Genomic DNA, 19,190 nt, shown 5'->3' on the forward strand with positions numbered 1-19,190 from the left:
CCCTCCCCCACATTTGCATAGTGGGCGGCCCCGCCCCTCACCGTGCCTTTGCATTGGGGTCCAGTTCCATGGGGCGCTCCAGGCCCCTCTGATCGGTACCGGGGGGCCCAATCCCCTGCCCCTTCCCTCACCACCACTGGAGACCGTCTGGATTTTTGTAAAAAATGGTTTATGGGTTCCATTTTTGTATAAAACGTAGGGGCAGCTGAGCCACTCACCCACCCCCCCAGCTGCCACCCCACAGCCCGCAGTGTGTCCTACTCAGAATCTAAACCCATCCCAATGTTTCCTCTACAGTCAATCCTCTCTATGCTCTTCCTTTGAACTACTCCTTAAAAAAAATTCCTCGTATCCCCGAGATGTTCCTGTGCCCAAGTACAGTACGACGGGGGGATTCGGTGCTGCGCTTCCTCTACGCTGTTTTCTGTTGTCCCTTCTTTCCAATCAGGGACTTGTGGATGTGGGGAATGACACCTGCAGAGAAGAGGGGAGAAATCCTGTCAAGCCACTTGCAGAATTCCCAAGAAACTCAAAAAAATCCTCCATTTCCCATTCTGTGAAAATCCAGTGTGAATGTCGAGTGCATCCCCCTCAGTGTGAATCTAGGGAAGCAGCAAGCCCGTGCATTTACACCAACTGCCAAATTCCTCTTTGGTTTCCCACATTTCCCCTTCTTCCTGAAATTCCTACTCAAGGATGGCAACACGGGAACACCACCTACCTCCACCAGCAATGGTGGCTTTGATCAGGGAATCCAGCTCCTCGTCACCGCGGATCGCCAGCTGCAGGTGCCGGGGCGTGATCCGCTTCACTTTGAGATCCTTGGAAGCATTCCCGGCCAGCTCCAGCACCTGCAGGACAGCAGGAGGAGGTGGGAATGCCAAGGGCAGAGGGGCTGGGGCTGGGGAGGAGGCTCCTACCTCAGCAGTCAGGTACTCGAGGATGGCTGCGCTGTACACAGCCGCCGTGGCTCCCACACGCCCGTGGCTGGTGGTCCGAGTCTTCAGGTGCCTGTGGATGCGGCCCACTGGGAACTGGGGGGCAATTAACAACCTCGTTAACACCTACAGACCCCCCCACAACGTGCATATTTACACCCTACACTGTCGATTTGGGCTGCAGCTTCCAGGACCAACACTCCAAAGAGAGGACTTAAGTATCACCATCCAGTTTATTTATTACTAATTAATATGTAATATTAATGTTATAATAATACATTATATTTTTATTATATATATTGTATATTGCTATCATATAATTTAGTAAAATGCAGTTATATCTTGTATAGCATAAAATAACTGTATTTTAATTATTAGTTAGAAAATATAACTAATTCTCCCGATTAATCCTCCCATCCTCTCTGTCCCACCTGACAGCAAACCCCCTCTGCAAGCCCAGGGCTCCTCATCGCTCCAAGTTAAAATACTTAGTTTTTTAAACCCCAGAAAAAGAGGGTTTGGGGCCCTCCAGCTGCTCAGCATTCCATGTGGTGGCGATTCCCTGTGCCATACCTGCAGCCCGGCTCTCTGGGAGCGCGACACGGCCTTGGCCTTGGCCTTGCCGCTGTCCTTGCCCGCCTTGCCTCCAGCCTGGGGGAGAAAGGGGCCCATTAATTAATCCCCGAATCCAAACAATCTCGTTAATTCTAAGCCAGAGGGACCTGCTGCAGGATAATCTGGCAGCTCCCTGGCAACTCAGGGCCTCTCAAACCACGCAAATTCAAGGGGATGATAAACAAGGGAGGTTTTCAGGGTGCAGCAGCTGCTCCCTCACCCAGGTGTCTTATTCCTGCTGCCACTAATCCCACTGTTTTCCAGAAGATGCCAAATGGGGGGGAAACAGCCCAAAATCCCATTTTTGGGCATTTTTTCCCAGCATTTATGAGCCCAGCTTGTTTTCAGATTCAGTTTCTCCACATACTGACACTGTACACTAGGCAGGACACTGTTCCTGTATATGGGAATGTGAATCCTGTGGGATTCAAGGGTAATTCCCCTCCTGGAAATCACCCAGGAGCCCCAGAAATTGTGGATTTAATGAAAATCATGTTGAAAGGGGTGGAAATGCCAAAGCCAAGAGTTTGGGAGTTGCTGAGCAACAAGGAAGAGCCAAGCATGGGTTTGCTGGGCTCTCCCATCCGCTGTCAGGAAACCCATGGATTCCAGGGATATGGGAAGACCCCGTGACATCATTAATCATTAATGAGAGCTGTTCCTAATGATGGTGAGAGCCACGGGTGATGAAGGAAGGCATAGGGAGCTGCACCAGATGTCAGCAACTCAAAATCTGCTCCAGGTAAAAAAAAACAGGGATAACAATCCCCAAAACCAATTTCTCCAGCCCACACAGAGACAAGAAACAACAGCAGAGGGAGATGGGAGCCTGAAAACACCCTGGATATTCACAGTCCCTATTTTTATAGCATATATTGATCCCACAATCCCCATCTCCTCTAAAAATGAGGAATTTCAGCTCATGGTGAGGGAGCTGAAAGGATCCAGGAGAGCAAATGGAGCACGTTAATCCTTAAAACAAGATGCTGCTTAACGAAGATCTGGGTCACATCCCAGCCAGGTGGGAATATAACACAAGGTTCAGTTCAAACACTGGAAAAAAAAAATTAATCCCAAGGGGGCATTAATTAATCCCGGGCTGATTAAAATAAACAGAGGGTACTGAGTGAGGCCATGGGGGACCCAGCAAATCCGCTCTATATCCCTGCAACCATGACAGGAAGGGTCTTCAGGGATGGCTTGGAGAAAAAGTGAAGCACCAAAAGTTACTTTAATCAGGAGAAAACATCGCTCCATAAAACTGCAGAACTCAAGGAGGGCGTTTTGGGGGAAGCAGGATTTGAGGGGTGGAAAGGGAGATTTATGGGCAAGAAAGGGGGAGGCAAGGGGGATTTGTGGATATTTCCTTGCTCTAGGAATAAAAGGCAGTGTTGGGAAAAGCACTGGCTGTTCTCACTGAGAGCTTTTATCAGCCAGCTGTGAACTTTCCCACTGCCCCATCAGGTTTTCCAGCCTGGAGCTGCCTGCCTGATAGATCTTCACGGGGAGGGGTTGGCTAAGAAAAGCAAGAAAGGTTTCGCTGTGGAAATCTCGAGGTTTGTCCCAGTTTTCACCAACCCAACACGGGGTTTGCAGAGGGAACACGGGAAGTTCCCCCACCCAGCCCAGTCGCCTCCAGCTCCCTATGGGAGATCATCTCACTCTGTGCTGGGAGCGAGGGCTTCTGGATTCCTCCCTTCAGAGGAAGCAATGCCGAGGAATTCTCTCCTCACCCTCCGGGTCGCGGCTCCCAGGGACTCAGACAATCCTTGTGACATCTCCATCCCTTCTCTCCACCAAAGCCCCTCACTGGGAGCACATTCCCATGCTAAATCCTCCCTGGGTCTGACACACTGGATCCTCCACAGCAGGCAAACTTTTTTCTTTCTTATTGCTTCAAACAGGATAAAACCCTTCCAAGCAGCAACTTCTTATCTCCTGCAGCACATTCCCAGACATCCCCGAGCACAAGTTCTTGGCGATAGCAGAAGTTGCATAATACAATGGTGTTTCCATCATCGCGGAGGGATCGGGGCCCTTACCACCGGCTCCACAACCTCCACGAATCCAGAAGCCCCCCACGGAACTCCCTCGAGCCCACCTGTGGATCCACAGAACATCCCAAGAATCCACAGAATCCCCTGAAACACCCACCACCCCTCTCCCACCCGGTACTACAGAACCCCGCCAAGTCCCCTGCAAATCCACAGAAATCCCTTGCGGATCCACAGAAACCCCCCAAGCCCTCTGCAGATCCACAGAACCTCTCCTGTGGATCCACAGGATACCTTTACAGAACGACAGAACCCCCTGCAGCTGCACAGAACCACCCGACTCACCCTAAAAACCCATAGAAATCCCCTGTGTAACCACAGAACCCTCCCGCAGACCCAGGGAGTTCCCCAGGCACCCTGCGAATTCACGGAACCCCCCCAACGAGCCTTAGAACCTCCCAAAGCATCCTGCAGATCTGCGGAACTCCGCATAGGGCCACAGAACCCCTGTACCCCACATCCCCCTGCCCGCCTGCGCTGACAGCTCCAGAGCCGGCTCCCCTCATTCTCCCTATGGAGCCACAGGAACGGGGCACCGGAGAATGAACTTCCTTCTCTTCCCCCACGGAGCGGGCCTTTCCCCGAGAGGCGAGCTGAGATGTATCCGCGGTTGACAGACCCCGTTCGGGCCCCTCGATTGACGCTTCCCCTACGACAGCCACTTCCTCCGGTCCAACCGTGCCGCAACCGGAACACACCGCGACCGACGAGACACCGGCCGACACTGCACCGCTCTGACAGCGCTGGAGGGCACCGGCGGGGCCGGATTTGGAGGGCAGGACAAACCCCCTCCCCAGAAGCCAGGCGGCAGCGGCCAAGGGGCACCGGGGGAGCGCCGGGCCGGACCCAAGGTCACGGATAGGGGCCCGTCCTCCTCCCCCCGCCCGGCCTGGGCTGACAGCGGCGCCCATTGGCGGCCACACAGGGCCCGGCTAAGCCCGGCCGCGCTGTCCTGGCCGGCCCCCCAGGTCCCGAGCCCCACTGCAGCCCCTGCCCTCACCATGGTACCGCCGCCGCCGTCCGAACCCCAAAGCCACCGCCGCGCCCGACCCGCCTCAGGAGCCGCCAGACAATGACCCGCCCGGGCGGGGGCGGCGGGCCGCGCCGCGTCGCCACCAATCACCGCCTCCCATACTAATTTGAACATCCCGCGGCGCCCAATGGGAGAGCAACTTCTTTCCCCGTCCATCACTGGCTCCGCCCCGCGGCTCGTTTAACGGCTGTGTTGCTTTTGCACACGGCACACAGCGGGGTGAGGGCGGGGAGTGCTCGCGTCGGTGATGTCACCACCCGACGAATAGTAATAACGAGCACCGCGGCGTAAGGAGGGGTCAAAGTGATTGACAGCTGGTTAACCCAATAGCAAGAGGGTGTTTTTTCCCGCCCATTCCATCGCGCCGCCCCGGGTCGTGTTTGTTTGAGGGAGCCGAGGGGGGTGGGGGCTTGGCGGGTCCCGGAGGGCCCCGCTTCCCGCCAGAGGGTCTCACAGGGCCCTGCGCCTGCTAAAGGGCTCCGCGGGGCTGTGGGATTCGCTCCTGACGTGGCCGGCCTGCTCGGGGCTGAGAGAGGCCCCGGCGTGAGGGGAGCCTGCCCGGGGACACCCAGGCCCGCCGGTGCCTCTGAGCCGCCCTGTTTCTTTGGGGCACTACACAAATAACCCGGCGCTGCCCCCTAGGCTGAGGGAGAAGGACAGCGGTAGTGAGGTAACATGGACCCGCAGCCCCTGGGCTGGACCGGGGGCTGGGGCGGACCCTGAGAGGCCGAAGGGACTGCCAGTGGTGACGGCAGGGATCAAGCGTGGCCAAAAAATTCACGGCACTGTTGTGGGGAAGAAAGCCCCTTTGCCCAACAAACGTTTTACAGAAAACTCAGTTTCTCATGACGAGCCCCTTTCAGTGTCCGATGGAACCCGATTGTGTGACAAGCTGAGTTTATAAATGGAACTGGGGATTCCCGAGCGAGGGTCGTTGACGGGGCATTAGCTGCGGAGCTGGTGGGCCCCACACAGCGCAGCCCTGCCCGGGCTGGGGCCGGAGCCCGGGCCCCTCAGCGCGGCTGCACCCGGCGCGGTCACTGTCCCCACGGCCATCGGTTGCCGGGCCTCAGTTTCCCTCCAGCAGCGGGCGGGGTGAGGGCACCGCACAGTCCTCGCCGCACTGCCGGGGGAGCTCGGGGGTCCCAGCCCCACGCCCACCCTGCTCCAGCCGGAGGTACGAGCTGGGGGAGGGAGGCACCTGTTACTGGTTCCCCCGCCTGTCCCGGCCGCCGTGCCAGTTTCCCTGCATTGGGCAGGGCCGAGCTGCACCGTACAACTGCAGCTGCCGGGGAGGTTCAGGGTGCCGCCGACCCCTCATCCCGCACCTGTCCCGGCCAACAACTGCCCCATACTGGGCCCCTCCGGGCTCCATCCAGCTGACATCCCCGGCTGTCCTCGGGGCCCCTCCAGCTGTCCCGACCCCCGGGTCCGGCCGAGAGGGGAGCTGGAGCAGCTGCGGGAATATCTGGGCCGGGGCTTCGGGGGTCGCAGCAGGCCCCGGTGGCGGTGGCAGTGACGGCGGCGGCGGCGGCTCATGCGCAGGCGGGTACCCGCGTGTCCTCAGATGAGCCCGAGCCCGCAGGGAGCCGCAGCGCGGGGGGCGGGGGCTGCGGCACTGCCGGTGGGGACCCGGCACCGCGGGGACCCGGCACCGCGGGGACACGGCACGCAGCTCCGGCCGCGGCACAGCCCCGCTACACACACCTGCACGTGTGGCACAGCCGTGTGATGGCACGCACACCTGACACACCGCGCAGTCGTGTGTGTGGCACACAACCCTTTCGCATCTGTGCACACACACCTGTGCGCGCACCTGCCTGAGCCATGGCACACACACCGCACACGCGCCACGCCAAACCCTCCCAGCCTTACACCCGCACACGGCAAGCCGCCATGTGATGGCACACACGCCTTACACACACTTTACACACACACACCCACAGCAGGCAGCCATGTGATGGCACAAATGCCTTATATTCTCTTTACACTCACCTTACACACACACACCTCGCATACTTCGCACACACCCACACACGCGTTATTCCTGTGCACACACCAGCCTGAGCTGTGACACAACATGTCTAAGCCACGCCAAACCTTCTCCCTCCCCACTGTACTGGTACCTCACACCCCCAGCTCCTCTGAGCCAGACGATCCCCTCAGGACAAGATGGGGGACCCAACGTTCCCTGTTTGTGCCCCCGCCACCTTCGCATCCTGCATGTCCCTGTAGAGCTACAGGGTGACCACCCCACCCCTCACCACAGTGGTAGCACCACCTCCACCCTCCAGAGCCTCCCACGGCACCCCCAAGGAGCGAGTCAGGCCCAGGCTCGTTTTCATTCACTTTTCCGCATACTTTATTTGTTACAAACATACAATTCTTTAAATATAGACTGTAAAACTCCATTTGCAAAAATCTGCTACGTCAGGAGTGCTCGGAGCAGGAGGAGTTCGTCGCGTCGGCCTCATCTGCGCTAGTGGTAACACCCAGGACCTGCCTCCGGCCCCTGGAGCCGCCCCGCCGGCTGCAGGGAAGGGACACGGGGGCCCCGGTCCCCCCGGCTGCCTAAAGTGCAGGTTTGCTTTAGTTTTTGTTTTTCTTTCATTAAAAAAATAACAGGAATAAAACTTTATTTTTTTTTTCTCTTTTCGGCAAAGGGACATCATGGCGAGCGCTCGGGGAGGGAGGTGGCGCTCCTGGGATCTGCTGCTCTGAGGAGGATCCGGTGCTCGGAGGAGGATCCGACATTCGTAGGATCCAGTTGTCAGAGGATCCAGTTCTCCGAGGAGGATCTGCTGCTTGGAGAAGAACCCAGCTCAAAGAGGAGGGTCCAGTGTTTGGAGGATCCAGCTCTCAGAGGATCCAACTCAGAAGATCCAGCTTTTGGATACAATTCTTGGAGGACCCAGCTGTCAGAGAATCCAAGTCTGGGAGCGCCTGGCTCTTGGAGGAGGATCCAGTGCTCTCCCCACTGATGCTGTCCCAGCCTCCTGGCTGGGCTGACCCGTGTGCTGGGGCCTGGTGAGCCACCTGTGCTGGACCAGCTGCCTCTCAGCTGCTGCTCCGAGGCCAGAGCCCCCTGGGGCCGCTGTTGTGGGGCTGAACCCCGGGGGCTGCAGGCTGTGCAGTGCTCCTTCCTGGCTGTCCTGCCTGGATCTGGGTTCTCCTGCCAACACCCAACCCCGTGGCTTGGCTCCAGTGCCGCTGGCTCTACCGGCTCCGCGAGGATAAGGAGGGCGATGGCACCTGTGGCCTCGCCCTGCAGGAACATCTGGGAGCATCCATGAAGCCAGCTGGGATTTCCCACTGGGAACACCTACTGAGCTCCGTGGTGCACCACCCTGCGTACCCCCAGTGCTCTCTCAGCTGCTTTTTTTTATCTTTTCCAGTTTTTTTGCGATTTTTTTCCACTTTTTGCTTTTTTATGAGAGGCCAGTGAGGGGTTGGGTTGGTTTTGTCACCAACATGAGGAGCCGCCACTGGCACTGCCCCCCAAACCATCCTACACCGCTCCCAAATCGCCTGGAAACAGGCAGGAGAATCCGAATTTTCTTCCATGTTTTTTAGGGCAAAACGAATTGAAGCTGTTTGAACTTGCCCTGGAAGCACCACCCACTCCAGACCCAGCCATTTGGGGTATTTTCCACTGGGTTTTGGGGCATTGTACAAGACTTACAATATTCTGTCTGTAAAGCCATCATCGCATTCTCCATCAACCCCTCTGGGGCAGCAAAGCTGGAAGTACCAGGAATTTGGGATATTTTTTCCCTATTTGTGGTTTAAAAATAAAAAAAAAAAAAAAGCAATTTGCCCATTTTCTACAGAATTCAACCCAAAACCCAACCGAATCTGAGCTATGTACACACAGCCATGTCTATACACACAGAGATGGGAAGGGGGTTCAGGGGAGATGCCGGCGTTGTCCTGCTTTCCTGGGAAACACCCAACGGCTCCTGGGGGACTCCAAGAGAAAAACAACCCAAAAATTCTCCCCCAAGATCCCCTCCCCCATGGCAGCCCCCATGGCCGCTCCCCTTGTTTCAGCTGGCACCTCAAATCCCCTTTTTTCCCTATTTTATCTCATTTTGTCTGTTTTTTCTGCTGTCTTCCCCCGACGTGCTCTGCTCTTCCCACCCAAATGGAGCTGTGGGAGATTCTGTCCATGGATCCAGCACTTCTCTGGCCAGGAAAGACTCCCTGAGCCAACGCCGGGAGCTTTTTTGGGTTTATTACTGGATTTTGGTGGTTTTGCCTTTTTTTTTTTTTTTTCCTCTTCCATGTATTTCTAGCCAGCTCCCAGAGCTGGGCCGGGCCAGCAGTGATTCTGCCGCTCTCCCAGAGTAGAAATAAGGCTAAATCACCGCAATTCAGCCAAAAGAAAGAAACCCAAAGGAATATATATATATTTTTATATATATATATATATATATATATATCTCTCATCCTCTTCAAAAATAAAAGGAGAGGTCCCGCGGCTGGACGCCGGTGAGTCCCGCGGAGGTGGGAGCGTTTTTCCCCCCAAATCCATTGTCGCCGTCGTGGTTTATGGTTTTTCTCCGTGGCAAAGAACACAGGACCAGGAGGATGGGTGGATACAGCAGGAATTCACCGGAAAGAGCTGCCTGAGGGTACAAAATACAGTACGGACACATCAGCCATCGAGGAAGGACTATTGCTCCCGTGTGATTGAGTGAGGGATCCGGGTCCTTTGCGACGGAGAAGGCTTAAAAACGGGATCAACGGAAGAAATTCGCTTTAAAAATCCCTTTAAAAACAGCGACGGCAGCGGGAGCAGTGGGAGCAGCGCGATGGGGCCGGATGGACGGATGGACAGCAGCATCCCTGCGGTGCGGGGGTCCCCCAGGGCTCTGCGGCTGTTCCTCACTTCCCAATAAATATGGAGAGTGGGAGATGCCGGATCCATGGTAATAAATTAAGGAGGCAGCTGATTGGGCTCCCAAAAATGGATTAAAAGGAAAAAAAAAAAAAAAAAAGAAAAAAAAAAAAAGAAAAAAGAAAAGTCCTAAAATGGTGAAACCGTTGGAGAAGAAGAGGCAAAACTTTGGAATGAGAGCGATGGAGTTCAGAGTTGTGGGAAAACGGGGTGAAAAACCGGAATTCTGGGAAGGGCGGGACTGAGCTGAGGGAGTGAAAAAGAATTTAAAAAAAAGACTAAATGAGAGTGGAAAAATGTGTTTAATAGGAGGTGGTTGTAGGGACCAGGCAGCGCCAGGGCCAGGCCCAGGGGGTTATAAAAAGACAAAAGGAGGCAAAAAATAACAATAAACCTCCAAAATCCACCCCCAAGGTGCCGGGGCCGGGCGTGGCCACGGATTTGGGGCCGGAAAATCCAATTTGGGTGAAGCCAAGGGGCGGATTCCGGCGGGTCCTAGTGAAACGGGGCCGGAGGCGCCTTATTTGGAGAGAAGTGGAAGATGGTTCGCCCCGTCGAGTTTTTCCTTGTGCTTTGTGCCGGCGCCTCCCCCTTTCCGGCGGGAAACGGGGAGGGGGGAAAAACGGTCAGAAATCGGCAAAACCGAGAAAATATTCCCTAATTGTCAGGGAGCCGCCAGCTCGGGGCCGGTTCCAGTTCGGGTGCCCGGAGTTTGCATCAAAAAAAACAAACAAAAAAACCCCCAAAAAACAAAACAAAAAAAAAAAAAGGAAAAAACCAACACCAAACAAAACAAAACAAGCCAAAAAAACACGTGGAAAGAGGAGAAAAGGAAAAAAAAAAAAGGAAAATGAAGGAAAAATTACAAGCCGAGGGAACGGCCGTTGGTCCAAGGTGCCTCCGCTGCTCCCCCCCGGCGCTGCCGCAGCTCCGGGGCCCTCGGTGCTGGTTTTGATGGGGGGGCTCCGGGAGGGGGCTGCGGGGGAATCCCCGTCCCCCCCCCAAAGCAGCGACTCCTGGGGGCCGGGGGTCCCGTGGTGGGAGCAGGGGAGGGGGCGAGGGGGCCGCGGCACGGTCGGGCCGGTTTCTCTCTCTCCGGTGGCGGCAGGAGGGGGGGCTCGGGGGGCTCGGGGACCCCCGTGCCCCACCGCTGCTGGGGGGGGGGGGCTCGGGGACCCCTTCGTCCCGTTGCTGGGAGCGGGGACGTGGGTGGTTTAGGGACCCCTTCACCCCATCTCTGGGAGGGGGGTAGGGGGGCTCAGGGACCCCTTCGCCCCATCGCTGTTAGGGGGGTTCGGGGACCCCTTTGCCCCGTCACTGGGAGGGGGGACTGGGGACCCCTTTGCCCCGGGGCTCGGGGGGGGTGGTGGGGGGCCGGCGTCGGGGTCGAGGGCTGGGGGATCGGCTCAGTCGTCGTCCACGTCGTCGCCGTCGGAGTCGTCACCGGCGCCGCTGCCGCTGCCGGGTCCCGGCGGGCCGGCACGCCGGTCGTAGAGCTTGTCCCGCTGGCGCTCCTGGATGTCGCGCATCTCCTCGGCGTAGCGGCAGAAGGCGCCGCCGAACTTGGCCCAGGCCTTGTAGGGGACGGTGATGGCGTTGCGGTACGACGGCTTCACCTCGCTGACCCGCAGGAACACCCCGTACTTGTTGCAGCCCACGTCGAAGAAGAAGCGCTTGGAGTCCACGGTGATGGACGTGCCCTCGGGCAGCTCCCCGTAGAGCCCCCCACCGCCCGGGCCGCCGCCACCGGGGCCGCCCAGCTCGTCCTCCTCGCCCCCGTAGTCGTCGATGAGCTTGGCCAGGGCGTCGCGGAACTCGATGAGGCCCTGGGCGGGCAGCGCGATGGTCTGGCCGCTCTGCAGCCCGGGGGGGCCTCCCGCGAACCCCCCCGGGCCGCCGGGGCCGCGGTTCACGGTCTGGCGGATGCGCAGGAAGCGCCCGCGCTGGTTCTCCTTCAGGTCCAGGTAGTACTTGCGGTTCTCCCGCACCAGGAACTCGCTCTTGAGGGCGCGGCGGGGCCCCGCGCCGTCCTCGCCCGGCGGCCCCGCGGCCTGGGCCAGCTGCTCGGGGCTGGACGGGCCCAGCTGCGCGTAGTGCTCGATGAAGTCGCCCAGGTAGTCGCGGAACTCGGCGGCCACGGCCATGGAGAGCGTGAGGCGGCTCTTGGAGCCGCCCGCGCCCACCTCGGCGATCTTGAGGAAGCGGCCCTTGGCGTTCTGCTTCACGTCCAGGTAGAAGCGCTTGTTCTGGATGTCCAGCCGCTTGGACGCTAGCTCCTGCGTCTCCTGCTCGGGGCCGGCCGCGCCGCCGCCGCCAGGCCCCGTGGCCGGGCCGGCCCCCCCCGCCCCGCCGCGGGCGGTCCCGAACCCGCCGCCACCGCCGCGCTCGCTGCCGCTGTCCCCGTCCGCCATCTTGTCCGCCCGCCCCGCGCACCGCCCGCTTCCGGCCCCGCTGCGACACCGCTGACGTCACCGCCGCACCGCCGCCGTCACGTGCGCCGGGGCCCCGCCCTCCGCGTCCCCGCGCGCCCCCGCCGAAGCCCCGCCCCCCAGAGGCCCCGCTCCATTGAGCGCTGAGCTCTGCTCCTGGCTGTCAGTCACGGCCACGGCTGGCTCCTATTGGCCAAGGAGGCCCTGGGCTCCGCCCACGATGAGACGTGTCCCGCAGCATCTCCCCACACGAGTGTTCTATTGCGGCACAACCCCGCCCCCGGCTGTCAATCACGGCCAGGCAGCGCCTATCGATCCCTGAAGCCACGCCCCCAGCTCCTCCCTTCATTGCGAGCAGATTCCCGCCCTTTCCCGCTGTCAGTCACAGTCTCTCACAGCCCCCATTGGCCAGTGACGCTCACAGCCCCACCCCCTGCAGCGGGGACACATGATGTCATGGTCGATCAGTATGACATCATCGGTGACATCATCGATGACATCACAGCACATGGGGCTACACTTTGGATGGGCAACCTCCGTGTCCTCCCTGGCCTGCCCAGACCCCTGAGCAGAGCCTGGAGAGCAGAACCCACAACTCCCCCCAGTATGGGACGACGTGCCCGAGGGGAGTCATCATGTCCGGCATGTGTCACCCCTTAAAGGACACCCTGGGACCCTTCAGGGACCTCCTTGGGCCACTTGGGATCACCTGGGAACCTTCAGGCTTCCTCTGGGGATCTCCTGGCACCCGGTGGGGCATTCCGAGACCCCTCAGAGGAAGATGGAGCCACAGGTGCCTGGCAGGATCGGCGCCCTGGGACCCTCCGGCAGCAGCAGGAGGCTCCTGCCCACAGAGGTGTCACCCACGGGACAGGCAGGCACAGGTCCAAGTGGACAAACCAGCCTCCATGGGGACTCTGGGGGGTAACCCTCTGTGTGGGGGGCTGTGATCTGTCCAGGAGGTTGTGGGACCAACCCAACCCCCCGTAGTGCTCAGGGGCTTCTTTTGGGGTGGGGCATGGCACAGGCTGGGCAAGGACACCCAAAGGGGACAAAGCAGCGATGAGACACACAAGGCTTTCCCCCTGCAGCTGCAGCCAGGGCTCCCCTAATCCCAGGGCAGAGGGACAATGAAATGGGGTCCCCCCACCCCAAATACTGCTCCTAGACCATGGCATTCCCCCCAGACCCCTCCCCACTCATGGCCTTATCCCCCCACCCCACTGCCCCCGCAGCACAGACAAGAGTCAGGCTCTCCACACAACCTCTTTATCTGGGCCGATTCAAAGGGCTCAGCAGGCCCCAGAATCCCGGGGAGCTGAGGGTGGGGGTCCCACGGCCCCTCAGTGGGGCAGCTCATGGGGGATCAGTTTGTAGTGGGCACCACAGGAGGGGCAGCGCTGGGCCTCGCCCTTGTGTAGCCAGAACCAAACCACGTAGCTGTTGTCCTCCTCACCTGGGGGCACAGGGAGAGCGTGGGGGAGAGCAACAGGAGACCTGGACAGCGTGGGACAGTGCACAAGGACAGGAGGGGACAGACAGATGGACAAGGGACAGGAATGGACTCACCAACACCACGGACAGGCATGGATGGACACACGGACACGGGGACACACTGACGCGGGGATGGACACACGTGCAGGAGAAGGACAAACACATGGACACGGGGATGGACATAAGGACACAGGGGAGTACAGACACACGGACAGGGATGGGGGGCACTCACAGACACAACCCACGATGCGCTTGTTGCTGATGGAGGGGACGAGGTTCGGGTCCTCCTTGGTGCCCGCGTAGCGCTTGGGCCGGAACATGCTGTATGGATCCTGTGGGCGAGGTGTGAGCGGGGCCAGCCCCAGGCTGTGAGCACCCCAGCACCCCCATCCCCCCCTCCGTGCCTCAGACCCCTCTGAGGGCAGCCCGGCCCTGACAACCCCAAACTGACCACCCCACCCTGGCATCCCCCAGTTTCATCCCCAAGACACCCCCAACTCTGAGACCCCCCAGACTTTCCCAACAACTCCCCAGCCCTGGACCCTGCAACCCTCCAAGGACACCAAAACTCTGAAACCCCCCTCCATCCCTGCCACCACCTCAGCACTCCCCAAACCCCTTGGGATCCCCAGATCTCCTCACCCATTATCCCTCAGACCCTACCCCCACCAAAGGCACCAAAACCCTGAAATAACTCCGAACCCCTCGCCACTCCCTGGGCCCCCCTAGGACACCCTGTGACTTCCATTCTCCCAAATACCCATTCACCACACTCTGCCCCTCCAAGGACAGCCGAACCCTGAAACCGCCCCAGAACCCCCGGGAACCCTTGAGAAACCGCAGAGCTGCCCGCAATCCTCCGAACCCCGCGGCCCGAGCCCCAGCACGGGGCCCTCCCGAGGCCCCCCAATGCCCGGCACTCACCAGACCCTTGTTCACGGCCTCCATCACCTTCCGCTCCAGCCCGGTCGCCTGCTCCTCATCGCTGGCCAGGTTCCCTGCGTGGGGCCGTCACACCGCAGCTGCAGACACCCGGCCCCGCTCCCTCCTCGCTCCCGCTCCTTCCTCCCCCGCTCCCTCCCTGTTTCCCCGCTCCCCCGGTCCCTGCTCACCGGGCACGCCGAGGTGGCGGGCGGGCACCGCGCGGGCAGAGGCCGCGGGCAGGAGCCGCAGGGCCGCGCTCATCCGCAGTAACCTTGAGGCCATGGCGGCGAAAGTGGCGGCGCTTCCTGCACGGGCGGAAGCGGAAGTGACGTCAGGAGAGGGCGGGGCAGTGATTGTTAGCCCCGCCCCTATCACGCCCAGATAATCTGGACCCGCCCCTTTGGCCCCGCCCTCATGTGGCCCCGCCCTCTTCGGCCCCGCCCCCGTGTGCGGCCCCGCCCCCAGTGCGGGACTGGGGGGGGCGGGGGGGGTGGGGGGCCCCCGAGATTTTGGGTGGGAGATGGGACCCCCGTGGGAACAGGGACACCCCTGGGGACAGGGACAGCCCTGAGGGACAGGGACACCCCTTGGGGGACAGGGACACCCCTGGGGACCGGGACAGCCCTGGGGGGACAGGGATGATGTCCCTGTGACCATGAGGATGGGACACCCCTGGAGGGATGGAGACAGACGCCCCTGAGGTCTTGGGGACACGAATCCCCGGGGGTACACGGACGGTGTCCTGTGGCGGGGACATCCCGAGGGACACGGACAGCCTCGGGGTGACAGTGCCGGTGTCCCTGGAGACCTGGGGACAAGGCCAGCGCAGGCACTGAGGAGTGACATCCCTGCGGCGATGGGCACAGATGGCCATGGGGGGAGGTGACACCTCTGGGGGCACAGGGACAGCCCCGGGGGGACAGGGACAGTCCTCGGGGAACAGGGCCGATGTCCCCAGGACGATGGGGGACACCCACAGAGGGGTGGGGGAACAGGGACAGCCCCCCCCGCTCGCCTCCTCTGCCTCAGTTTCCCCTCCTCTCGCTGCTTACTCATCCCTATCGATCCCATCGATCCCACCGGGGCGGGGGGGGGGGGGGGGGGGCAAAACAACCTTTTTTTCACCCAATTTTGAGGCGCGCTCTGATTTGAACCCCCGGCTGTGAACCCAGCACCCACGGGTGCTGCGGGGGGCGGGGGTCGCGCCCCTGACCCCCCCCCCAACCCCCAACTTTATTTGGGAAACTGGAAATAAAATATGGGAGAGCGGCGGGGGGGGCCGGGGGTGGGCGCGTGCCAGGGGAGGAGGAGGAGGAGGAGGGCAGGACAGGACAGCCGGACACGGGCGGCGGGAGCAGCACCCGCTCCACGCTCCCGCAGCACCCAGCGCTGCACCCCCGCAGCTTTTGGGGGGGGGGGAGCCCCCAGTCCCCCCCCAGGGGCCATGGGCATCCAGGGCATGGAGCTGTGCGCCGTGGCCGTGGTCATCCTCCTCTTCATCGCCGTCCTCAAGCAGTTCGGCATCCTGGAGCCCATCTCTGTAGAAGGTACCCACCCCCCCCCCAACCTTAATTAATCTTAATTATTTTATTAAATGGATTCTCAACCCCCCCATCCCGGGGTGTCCCCGACCCTCCTCCCAGCACCAAGTGACCCGCTGACCTCTAATTGGTTCCCCTGGAGTAGAACCGGCTGTTTTTGGGGTTCCCCCTCGGGAGGGTTTGGGGTGAAGGTTGAGGATTTGGGAGTGCGGGGGGAGCGGGCAGAGCCCCCAGGTCCCCTCCAGCAGCGTCATGGCCCAGCTGTGCTCCGACCCTCCCCGAGGGGCTGCGCTGCCCCCCAAACACCCGGGGGGGTGGGCACCTTCACCCCAGAGACCTCCCCACTCCCCGTTAATTCCCAGAAACAGATAACGGGGACCCCCAGTGACCCCCAAACCTCCCCAAGGTGGGCTGGGAGGGCTCTGAGCTGGTGCTGAACCCCGAGAAGCCCCCGAGATGGGGTTCTGGGGGACCTCGACCCCACAGTGACCCCCAAAACCTCCAGAGGTGAGACACAGGGAGCCTCAAATCCTGCATCAGCCCCTGAACCTCCCCTCAGAGGGGACATGAGGGTCCCCCACTCCCTCTGCCCCCTTAAACCCCCTGAGATGGGACATCAGGGACCCCCAATCCCCCCCAAGTCCCTTGAGACCCCTCACAGCAGGAGCTGGGGGTTCACCCCCCTCTGACAGCCCCCGAGAATTTTCCAGGCTCCCAATCCCGTCCCAAAATTGCTGACACCCCCCTTCGCTGAGCAGCTCCACAGGGGCTTCCCAGGCTGAAATTATTAATGAACCATCATTTATTAATTACCTTCCACCGGGCCGGACCGGAGCGGCAGTGGCTAAGAGGCGGCTCGGGAACGTTCTGCGCCTTCGGGATGCTGGAAACACCTCGGGATGCAACACCCGCGGCGTTCCAGGGTCCCGAGGGGGATTCGGGCTCTGCCGAGGCGCTGGGCCATAGTTTTAGGGGGACGGGGGCGGTTTTAGGGGGCTGTGGGTGGGTTGAGGTGTGCAGGGGGTGTTCCTAAGGGGGATCTTTGCCCGGGGCTCTCTCCTGGCAGACAGCGGCGATGCCGACGTGGAGCTCCCGACCATCCGGCACCAACCCGAGGGGCTGGAGCAGCTGCTGGCTCGGACCAAGTTCACCAAGTCGGAGCTTCAATCCCTCTACCGTGGCTTCAAGAACGTGAGTCTGGGGGTCCGACACCCCAAATCCCTGGGTCCCCACTTTCTTCGGGGTCACCGGCGCCGCTCCCCTTCCCAGGAATGTCCCAGCGGCCTCGTGGATGAGGAAACCTTCACACTCATCTACTCGCGGTTCTTCCCTCAAGGCGGTGAGTCGGGGGGTCCCCAAACCCGGCACGAGGGTCTGGGGGGGCCCATTGGGAAATGGCCCGACCCCAGTCCCGGGGGAGTCACCGTCCCCCTTCCCCCGCAGACGCCAGCTCCTACGCCCACTTCTTGTTCGACGCCTTCGACGCCGACCGCAACGGGGCTCTCTGCTTCCAGGTGGGAATTCCTGGCGGGAATGGCTGTGCCAGCACCGTGATTCATCACATCTTTCCCCTCCTCCTCCTCCTCCTCCTCCTCCTCCTCCTCCTCCTCCTCCTCCTGCTGCTCTTCCCCATCCCGGGCTGTGGCCGAACTCTCCCTCGCGGGTGCCGGGAGCGCCGGGCGCTGCGGCACTGGGGGTAAAAATAACGGGATCAATAGGGAATGAAATCCCTCGGGCGCCCCGGGATCGATGTGGCAGCGGGAGGGAGGGAGGGGCAGGGGGTGAGGGTCCCTCCCCTCTCATGGCCACGACCCTTCCGGCAGGATTTCGCGCTGGGGCTCTCGGTGCTGCTGCGGGGGACGGAGCAGCAGAAGCTGAGGTGGACGTTTGACCTCTACGATGTGAATAAGGACGGCTACATCAGCAAGGAGGTGACAGTGGGGGACACTGGGAGACACTGAGGGGGCTGATGGGGTGGGGACACCCAGACGGGGACCTGCCAGCTCCCTGTGTCCCCCAGGACATGCTGGAGATCATGAAATCCATCTATGCCATGATGGGCCGCTGCACCGAGCCCGCCCTGGGGGCCAGCGCCCCGGCCCAGCACGTGGAGCTGTTCTTCCAGGTGAGACTGTCCCCACTGTCACCTCTCGGGGCCACTCTGCCGCCAGGGGTTGGCCCCACTCAGGCCTGGCCATTCCCTTGCAGAAGATGGACAGGAACAGGGACGGCGTGGTGACCTTCGAGGAGTTCCTGGCCACTTGCCAGGAGGTGAGGGGCTCTAGGGGGACACCATCCTCCTCCTCCTTGTTCTGTCCCAAAGTGATGTGCTGGGGACACCAGGCGAGAGGAGGAGGTCACCCCAGGAGGGATGGGAGTGGGACAGGACAGGAGGGACAGGGGGAGGCACAGGAGTCAGAGCTGTGAGAGGGATGTGGGGGGGATAACAGGATTGTGATGGGAAATGTGGGATGAGAGGGGACAGGAGACGGGGACAGGATGAGGGGAAGAGGAGGGAGATGGCAAAAGGGTGACAAGAGGAGGAGAGCTGGGAGCAGGGGGAAGGGGACACGGGGTCTCTGCTCTCTCCTCCCCAGGACAAGGACATCATGAGCTCCATGCAGATATTCCACAACGTGCTCTAGACCCCAGCCCGCCCCGGAGATTTTCTACTGTTTCAGGCAAACAAGAAGTTCAAAGTCAGGAGAAATCCAGCATGTGGCTCCCTGAGATGGGACAGGACAAAGACAACGCTGCCACCAGAGCCAGCCCAGCACGGTGCTGCCAGACAGAGCCATTTTGGGGGACTGAGCCTCCCCTCGACACGGACCCCCCCGTGGCAGTGCAGGGACCTGACCCAGCACAAACCCGACCCCAGGAGCTCCTGGGACACGGGAATTGCCGGGGTGTGAGGACCCTCAGAGATGGGACCCCCAGGGCAGGGACCCCCCGAGATGTGGGGGCTCTCTGGGTGAGGGTCTCCACATCACAGCCATGAAATGGAGCCCCCAAACACCAACCAGAAGCACACAGCCCCTTCTCCCCGCAACACTCAGGGGACCCCCTATGAAGCCCCCTCACCCAAGAGCGTGGAGAGGGGGGGAATTTTATAAATAAACCAAATAGTGACGATTTAGGGGTGAAATGGAGTCAAGAGGGATGGATGTGAGAGACGCGCTTTGTCCTGGTCCCTGTCCTGCTCTCTGTGTCCCCCTCCCTGTTCCGCTCCCGCTCCTATTCCCCGTGTCCCTTCCATTCCCAC

At 60.6% G+C, this 19,190-nt stretch overlaps 4 protein-coding genes and 1 long non-coding RNA gene across 8 annotated transcripts; 2 read left to right on the top strand and 3 right to left on the bottom strand.

Annotated features, from left to right (window-relative positions):
- Positions 1 to 148: 148 nt before the first annotated feature.
- LOC111938912 (histone H2A.V) lies at positions 149 to 4,902 on the bottom strand. Its single transcript, XM_086865302.1, has 5 exons — positions 4,608 to 4,902; positions 1,512 to 1,589; positions 921 to 1,034; positions 722 to 851; positions 149 to 474 (listed from the first exon to the last, which is right to left on the bottom strand). The coding sequence occupies exons 1-5, from the start codon at positions 4,794 to 4,796 to the stop codon at positions 413 to 415; spliced, it is 573 nt and encodes a 190-aa protein (XP_086721428.1). The 5' UTR covers positions 4,797 to 4,902; the 3' UTR covers positions 149 to 412.
- On the top strand, positions 4,850 to 8,452 carry LOC111938916 (uncharacterized). 3 transcript variants are annotated; one of them, XR_015279719.1, is made up of 3 exons: positions 4,850 to 5,817; positions 7,038 to 7,222; positions 7,304 to 8,452. It is a non-coding gene; the product is annotated as an uncharacterized LOC111938916 (long non-coding RNA). The 3 variants fall into 3 exon arrangements; XR_015279720.1 differs by having other exon boundaries at positions 4,969 to 5,817; positions 7,075 to 7,222; XR_015279721.1 differs by having other exon boundaries at positions 5,045 to 5,310.
- Positions 8,453 to 10,847: 2,395 nt separating this feature from the next.
- PURB (purine rich element binding protein B) lies at positions 10,848 to 11,957 on the bottom strand. The gene has a single exon (XM_086865283.1). It carries the CDS (start codon positions 11,949 to 11,951, stop codon positions 10,947 to 10,949), a length of 1,005 nt encoding a protein of 334 aa, XP_086721409.1. The 5' UTR covers positions 11,952 to 11,957; the 3' UTR covers positions 10,848 to 10,946.
- Positions 11,958 to 13,222: 1,265 nt separating this feature from the next.
- On the bottom strand, positions 13,223 to 14,730 carry COX5B (cytochrome c oxidase subunit 5B). Its single transcript, XM_086865306.1, has 4 exons — positions 14,576 to 14,730; positions 14,388 to 14,461; positions 13,696 to 13,795; positions 13,223 to 13,425 (listed from the first exon to the last, which is right to left on the bottom strand). Exons 1-4 carry the CDS (start codon positions 14,667 to 14,669, stop codon positions 13,313 to 13,315), a joined length of 381 nt encoding a protein of 126 aa, XP_086721432.1. The 5' UTR covers positions 14,670 to 14,730; the 3' UTR covers positions 13,223 to 13,312.
- Positions 14,731 to 15,699: 969 nt separating this feature from the next.
- LOC111943036 (calsenilin-like) lies at positions 15,700 to 19,073 on the top strand. Of its 2 annotated transcripts, XM_086865300.1 has the most exons (8): positions 15,714 to 15,934; positions 16,995 to 17,119; positions 17,198 to 17,267; positions 17,372 to 17,442; positions 17,752 to 17,859; positions 17,949 to 18,053; positions 18,137 to 18,199; positions 18,526 to 19,073. In XM_086865300.1, exons 1-8 carry the CDS (start codon positions 15,832 to 15,834, stop codon positions 18,571 to 18,573), a joined length of 693 nt encoding a protein of 230 aa, XP_086721426.1. In that variant the 5' UTR covers positions 15,714 to 15,831; the 3' UTR covers positions 18,574 to 19,073. The 2 variants fall into 2 exon arrangements, with proteins under 2 accessions (XP_086721427.1, XP_086721426.1); XM_086865301.1 differs by having other exon boundaries at positions 15,700 to 15,934; positions 16,995 to 17,267.
- Positions 19,074 to 19,190: the final 117 nt, after the last annotated feature.

Source organism: Cyanistes caeruleus, chromosome 29 (genome assembly GCF_971803275.1).
Source record: "Cyanistes caeruleus chromosome 29, bCyaCae1.hap1.1, whole genome shotgun sequence".
Lineage (NCBI taxonomy): Eukaryota > Metazoa > Chordata > Aves > Passeriformes > Paridae > Cyanistes > Cyanistes caeruleus.